At 44.2% G+C, this 7,134-nt stretch overlaps 1 protein-coding gene and 1 long non-coding RNA gene across 4 annotated transcripts in view; one reads left to right on the plus strand and one right to left on the minus strand.

Moving 5' to 3' along the window:
- LOC112155955 overlaps positions 1-7,134 on the plus strand; it is a 37,928-nt gene that overhangs the window by 21,062 nt on the left and 9,732 nt on the right. The window lies entirely within an intron of this gene.
- The window catches only part of LOC112155952 (serine/arginine repetitive matrix protein 2), a 20,184-nt gene that overhangs the window by 3,392 nt on the left and 9,658 nt on the right, over positions 1-7,134 (minus strand). For 2 of the 3 annotated variants that reach the window (XM_024288028.2, XM_024288026.2), the window contains exons 8-16: positions 7,002-7,134; positions 6,569-6,667; positions 6,454-6,494; positions 4,928-5,823; positions 4,654-4,823; positions 3,515-3,667; positions 3,385-3,426; positions 648-3,275; positions 476-578 (exon numbers count right to left, since the gene is read on the minus strand). In XM_024288028.2, the coding sequence (XP_024143796.1) occupies positions 476-578; positions 648-3,275; positions 3,385-3,426; positions 3,515-3,667; positions 4,654-4,823; positions 4,928-5,823; positions 6,454-6,494; positions 6,569-6,667; positions 7,002-7,134 (4,265 nt within the window). The remainder of the gene's footprint in view (positions 1-475; positions 579-647; positions 3,276-3,384; positions 3,427-3,514; positions 3,668-4,653; positions 4,824-4,927; positions 5,824-6,453; positions 6,495-6,568; positions 6,668-7,001) is intronic. The other variant, XM_024288027.2, reaches the window with a different exon arrangement.

Here is a 7,134-nt window from a genome sequence, read left to right on the forward strand (position 1 = left end):
CAAAAATTTTTAGAGCACCAAAGTAGGTTTTGATCAGTAGAAAAAGAGCCATGTGGGCTCGTTTACTGTTAAAGGCCTGGTCTAAGAAAACATGTTTTAGTGACTAGAATGATTTCTTAAAATAAGAATTCTTAGTGAGACCACTTTTCTATTCCAATTGGCAGATTTCTTTGTTCATTTAACCTCATAAGAAATGGTGCATGGACATCACGTTTTGAGTCATGTTACCACAGTAGTTAATTCTGATTATTTGGGGCCCTTTGAAAACGTATCTATGGGGTTAGCTAAAATACTAGCTCAGGTCGTAAGAGGTTAAAGAATAGTTTTCACATTTTTAGATTCTTTTACTTAAACAGAGGGCCTGTTTTTGCAGCATATTAAAGGACCACAGGTTTGACATAGCTTTCAGATCAAGATAATCTAGTGAACACGGTTGGGTTTTGTAAAGAGTTCACCCAAAGTAGGCGTTACAGACCTGCATCTTCATCGTGTTTTCTTTTAGCAGCTGTTGGTGATTCCTCTGCTGCTTCTTCCACTGGTTTCTGGTCATCAGTGGTGGTAGATTCTTCTGCTGTAGTCTAAAGAGAAGAGAGGACGATTAAAACCAGCTTCAACTGCAGCAAAGGAAGGCGGTGAACTTGACAAACCTCTGGCTTTAGAGGGTCTTCTGATTGGCCCTCCTGGATTAGTGGCTCATCTGTTCGGCTCTCTTTTCCCTCTTCCTCCTCTTCCTCAATGATCTCATCCAGAGTGACGAGGTCCTGCAGCTCTCCCTCCATAACCGCACTGTCCAACCCTTCAAAATCTGGCTCGCCGGCGTCATCGGCCCCCACCTCATCCAGAGTCACCATCTCCTGAGTTTCTAGATCCACCTTCTCTTTCTCCGGACTCCTGTGGCTCCTCCCTCTGCTGCGGCTCCGACTCTTTCGTTCCCGTTCTCGGTATTGCGCCCTCTTCTCCTCCCGTTCCCTCTCTCGCTCCTTCGCTGCAGCCAGTCTTTTGTTCAGCTCCTCTTCCTCGGCCGTGTCGTCAGGGTAATCTTCTTCCTCCTCGCTCACTTCGTCGAGGTTTTTGAGGGCGTTTTTTGACGTGGTCGTGTCGTTTTCGGTTGATGCTGCGTCAGCGCTCTGTGATGATCTTAGAGGTTCTTCCTCGGTCTTCAGCGTCGTATCTTCTGTAGAAGAACCGTCACCACCGTCAGCTGACGGGAGCTGGACCTTCTTCTGGTCCTCAGAGGCCGTGTCGTCTTCGGTTTCGATCGGGCTCTTCTCTTTTGCGTCTTCCTCGACTTTCACATTGGACAATTCCATGGGGGTCGGCTCCTCTTGAGGTGCATCATCTTCCACGGAATCTAGAATCTGATATAAAGGCTCCTCTTCCTCATTCAAAAGCAAACCCGTAGTTGTCTCAGATTTTGTCTCCTCATCTTTAGAACTTGATGCTCCTGTACTTTCAGTTTGGTCCATCGAGGCCGGAGCGTCGGCCGCTTCCCCCTCAACGGAGTCGATGATCTGAAATTCATCTTCGTCCTCTTCTACCTCTTTAACGGGGGACTCGGCTTTCTTTGGAGCGGCCACTTGTTTCTTACCTTTCTTGGTGTTTTTCTTGGGTCTTCCTCGTCTTGGTTTTGCTTGTACCGGTGGTTGATCTTCGGAAGCTGGATCCTCCTCGCTCGTGTCTTTTATCACATCGGCGCTCTTTTCTGTGGACGTGCTTTCTTTTGGAGGAGCTTCGTCTTCGGTCTTGGGAAGTTTTTCTTTTTGTCTCAGTGACTGTCTGGTGGGCGTACTCCTCCTGGAGGAGAGGTCGTCTTTCTTTACCTCGTCCTGGTTCGTCGCTCTTCGTCCTCTGGTAGATCTTGTAGAGATGCTGCGTTCCTTCTCAGGATCCTCTTCCTCTCCTTTCACGCTTGACGTTTTCTGCTCCTGCATTCCTAGAACAGATTCATCTTCCACAGAGTCCAACACCTCAAAGATCATGTCCTCCGGGTCATCCTCGGTGTCCTCCTCCGTCTTCTCGTCTTGCCTTACAGGTTTCTTCATTTGTGTTGCAGTTTTTATAGCTTTTCTGTCCCGTTTCTTTGGCGACTCTTCCTTCTCATCGGATGATGCTTTGCTCTTTTGGCCGCTCATTCTTGTTGCTCCATCTCCACCGGCACCGACCTCCTTCCTTTGTTCTTCATTAATGTCCGTCTCTGACTCTGTAGTTGTTGGCTGATCATCGATGGCGTCGATCACATGGTACTCCTCATCCTCCTCTTCTGTGGCTTCATCCTCTGCTTTCGCTTGTTGTTGACTGAGAGTTTCGAGTTCTTTGTCGAGATCTGGATTAACAGGCTGCTCGTTATCAGCAGAAGTTTGCTCTGAAGTTTCTGAGACCTCTTCTGTTCTGGTGTCCGTCGCTTTGATGTTCCCTTCACTCTCTACGCTACTTGGAGTTTGGTTGGTTTCCTTCTTGTTGTCTGGATCCATTTCATTTCCAGCTGTTGGTTTATCAGATTGAGTTGCGTCTCCTTCGGGAAGCAGCGTTTGTTCTGGACGATTGTCCCCATCATCGCCTGCAGATGTTTGGTTTTCAGTAAAACTGTCTTGTGTTTGGATTTCAGTCTTGTTTTCCTCTGTAATCATTTCTGGGGCTTGAAGGTCTTCAGGTGTCGGAGCTTCGTTGCTGCTCGGATGGCTGGCATCTTTCTGGACATCAAGATTCTCCCTCTTTTCACCATCATCCTCTTTTGTTTTCGGACTCTGCATCTGGGGTTTGGAATCCACCTCTGATGGAGGTTCTATTTTTGCCTCTGACTCGACAGTTTTTACTGCAGAGCTCTCTGCTGCCACGCTGTGGTCAGACTTCGCCACTGCGATCTTTGCAGCTCTAGTTTCAGCTTTTTGCTTTTGGGACGTTTCTTCTGCCTTTCTGGCGGCTGTTGATGACCGTGTAGTCCGACCCGAAGGAGAGGGTGTTGGTTTGGTCGAGGCCGTCTTACTTGGCTGAGAATCAGACTGTGAGGAAGAGGAGGATGATGTTTTACTGGCTTTAGAAGGGGTGGAAGGTTTGGAGGGCTCAGAGGAGTCTTTCTGATTTTTAGTTGACTTGGAGGGGGAATTCTTGGAGGGGGAACTCTTTTTAGCTGCAGACGGCTCATCTTTGCTCTGCTTTCCTGTTTTATCGGTGTCGTCCACATCTTCTGAAATCTCATCCAGGGTGACAAAATCCTCGAGGTTGAAGTTCTGCTCATCAAAAGTAGAAGACGAAAGTGCGTCCTCTTTATCGTCAACCTGGAAAAGAAAGCACATTGATAAAACTTCGGTTTGATTATTTTGTCGTAACTTAAAAAAAAAAAAATGAACCTGAGGAATAAATAAGTGGAAAACTGTTTATTTTTACCTTTTCTTGCTTTATTTCTTCCGTATTTTCAGAGGGTTTATTCTGAAAGTCAAACAGAAACAGCAAAAAATGTTTTATCAACTTGTTAACAGGATGGGATTGACAGGTGGGATTAAGTGTCAGAAATCACCTTTTTGAGTTTGTGTTCACGCAGTGCTGCGGTGAAGGCGCGGTACAAGTTCTCATCGATCCGAGGGATCTTGTCTTCAAACATCTGTGAACTTGTGGACGCTGTGGGTGAATCCTCTTTTTTATCTGTCTTCACATTTTTGCTGGTTGTCAACTAGTGGGAAAAAAAGCGGTAAAAACTTAGTAAAAGAAACTATTTAGTGTTTCCTTCATTCATTTAATGTCAAACTGTTTTTATTTAAACCAAAGACGCAAAAACAACAATAGAGATCAATTGTGTTTCTTAGAATTAAACATTGTATTTAGCTGCAAAAATTAGTACATTTTAAAAGGTAACCAAACACAAAATTAACTTTTTTTTGGGGTGTTAACCTCTATAAATGTTGCTTTAAAAGTGCGGTTGTTGCCAAGTTTGGGGCAAATTAAAATAAACTTGTTTAATTCATGATAAGTCAGTTTTTAAGTCCAAATAACCTATGTGTGCTGCCCCCTACAGGTTGAAACAAGGTATTGCTGTTGTATTTTGTGGTTGGTCAACTGGTGCAAGTCTCAGAAGTTTAACGTCACCATGCTCAGAGCTCCAGTATACGAGCCCCGTCCATCTTTGATTCTGTCACGGTTGGTGATTAGCATGTCAGCCTTAGCATGGCTTGTAGGTGTATTGCCTTCAGTTGTCAAAAATCTACTGCTACAACTTTCCAGTGGACTTGGCATTGAATCCAGAGAACTCCATCCTGCTGATGGATTTGCAATGAGCATTTTACTTGGGATTGTTTGTTAATACGTTAGCATTTATTAGCTATGATGCTAGCAGCATTTTACCACTCTCAGACACAAGTCCCCTTTGGACCTTGAGCTAGCAGTTTAAAACAATGTGGAAAGTTTTGTGGAGAAACTTGCATCACTTTGGTCATATTTTTTTGCTTTTTATTTGAACATAATGACAAACCACTCTCCATACTGAAGAGCCAGCATGCGCTACATTAAGCTAACCTAACTGTCAATCATAGATCTAAGCCACCAGACTGGCCCCAAACCCTTTTATTTGGGGGCATTTTTACAATTCTGGGCTGAGAGTGGGGTTGGCCTCCAACTGCCCTGTTTGGTTATCCTTTAACATAAAAAAGGGAGCAAACGTACCTTTGATGTGTTTTTCCCATGAGTGCCATCAGCTGCAGGATCTGCTTTGGTCTCTTGACATCCTCCTGCGGTTTCAGGTGTCGCTTTAGCAGTTTCAGCCGACACAGCTGAAGCGTCGCCGTCAGCTTTTGATTCATTATTCTGAGTCTTTTCTTCAAGCGGACCATCTTCTGTGGAGAAAGTTTCGTGAGGATAGACGGAACAGTTCTCTATCAGTTTTCTTCAAAGAGAGACAGTTAAATGTATGAAATTTGATTTAAGGAATTCAACAAACCTTCACTGACAACCTGCTGTGGTTCCACTTTAACTTCTGCAGAACTCTCTGCAGCTTCGGTTTCCGGTCCTTGTGGAAGTGATTCTTTAGGTGGATCTGGACTTTGACTGGCCTCTGTGCAAGCTTTCTCTGGTTCTTGGGGCAAGGAGGCGTCTGCTTTCGGAGGTTCTTCTGGTGTGGATTTATCTGTGCATTGGGATGGAAAGTCTTGAACCTCTTTGACACCAGGAGACACTTCGACCTCCATGGCTTCTTCTTGTTTCACTTCACGAAGCTCCACAGGATTAGCAGCGACTTTGTGAAGCTTTGCAGCTTCTTTCTTGTCAGAACCTGTAGCTGGTTTTGCTGTTGGATTCTCCACAGTCTCGGTCTTGACGGTCTTAGCACCACCTGAAGGACTTCCTGCAGTTTCAGGTTGTGTACTCTCAGCTTTCTGCTTTTCTTCATTTGTCTTCTTTGCTCCAGCAGTGCTCTCAGATGCAGTTTTAGGCTTCTGTGGAGTTTTGGCAGAGACCTTTGCATCAGCAGTTTTACTTGCAGTTGCCTTGGCCGGGGTCTTGGCTAATGGTTTTCCAGTCTTGTTCTGCACAACTGGTTTTTTTGCGTTACCAGCTGGTGTCTTAGCTTGGACCTTGGTCTTTTGTGGTCCTGGCGGCTGTGGAGCATCTTTGTTGGCTTTGGCCGTCTTCACAGGTTCCTTTTTATCTGGATTTTCTGTCTTAACAGTTTTCACAGCCTTACTGGTGGAGGCAGCAGTAGCTTTAGAAACCATTGCTGTAGCTTTGGCTGCAGGCTTTGCGGTTGTGGGTTTTTTGCTTTCAGATGCAGCAGCCGACTCTTTTCCTTTTCCAGCTGATTTGGTGGTTGTGGCTGTACCATCACTGGTTGCAGATTTGCTGCAAGGTAGAGAGAATCAGATGGGGTTACAGTGGAGAAATTGTATATGAAAACATTCACAGAATCTCTAGAATCATCTCTTCAGGAGTTATTGGGAGATAATTATTATCTATCAAAGGAGACGTCTGCGTCTTATTCAAGCCGTGAAGTGGCAGGCTACATGCGAGCTAAGGATGAAGGGATTTGGGGAAATCATGGTTGGTGATTTTGTGGATCCAACAAAATAAACATGACACACTCAACTTTTGATGACCTGGGTGACACTGTTGGACCTCTTCTAGCACCGCTAGCTAAACGTGTTAACCGGTTGTTGTTGGTCATGTGACTCATTTCATTTTAAAAACAGTTTCCATCACAGCTTTACAACATATGTCAATTTTGATACCTATAAAAAAAACAGCTCTTTCAAGCACAAAACCTTTTTTTTTAAAAGAAATATGACTTTTTTCTAAATTCTTGTGTTTCCATTAGGCTAATTATTCGCAAATCCAACTAGCAAAATTTCATAGTCAATGGAAACGCAGCACAATCTGGGATTTATCTGCTACTGGCCATACAGTGTACGTCATTACCAGAATTTCAAAATATAGTAAGGAGAGCATCACTGTAAAGCAGAGAAAACGACTTACTTAGGAGGATTCGGTGCTTTCGCCTGCTTGGTAAGCCTTTTCTGTCAATGAAGATTTTTCAGATATTAGGATTGTTGGAAGAATCTCAAATATTATGCAGTAACAGAGAAATTACCCTTTTAGTGTAAATAAAGACTTTGGTTCCTTTAATGTCAAGAGTTTTGTACGTGTTCACCATCTGTGCAACCTCTTCTTTCTCAAAACGCACCACTGCCTGTGTGGAGGACAGTCAGGACAACAAGTCAGAGTTTAATGCACCTTTGGATCCATTTTCAAAGGCAGTTTTAAATAAAATCCAAAAGCCTGTGTTGTTATCTAGAACAGTTTCTGCAGGAGTTAGAAATTCACCTCTGAGTTGACACAAAGTAACCCTGCCCCCACTTCCCGTCATCCAACTGTTTACATGCTCTCCTGCTAGCTTACAGCCCCTCACACCCCCAACCTAACACTGCTGTCGCAACAAAAAAGGCAAGAAATCCAGTTTGAAACCAAATACCTTGCTTAATTTCAAAGTTTTTTTGAGATTTGATGCTTTGTTGCGTACATACCTTTGATTTAGATCTGATAATGACCACCGATTTGGTTTTTCCAATTTTGTTTACGGCAGAGATCACGTCGCTGTGTGACATGAACTTTTCGATCCCGAACAGGATCACCTTGGTGGGAGGAGAGGAGTTATCC

The sequence above is a fragment of the Oryzias melastigma genome, linkage group LG18 (assembly GCF_002922805.2).
Source record: "Oryzias melastigma strain HK-1 linkage group LG18, ASM292280v2, whole genome shotgun sequence".
NCBI lineage: Eukaryota > Metazoa > Chordata > Actinopteri > Beloniformes > Adrianichthyidae > Oryzias > Oryzias melastigma.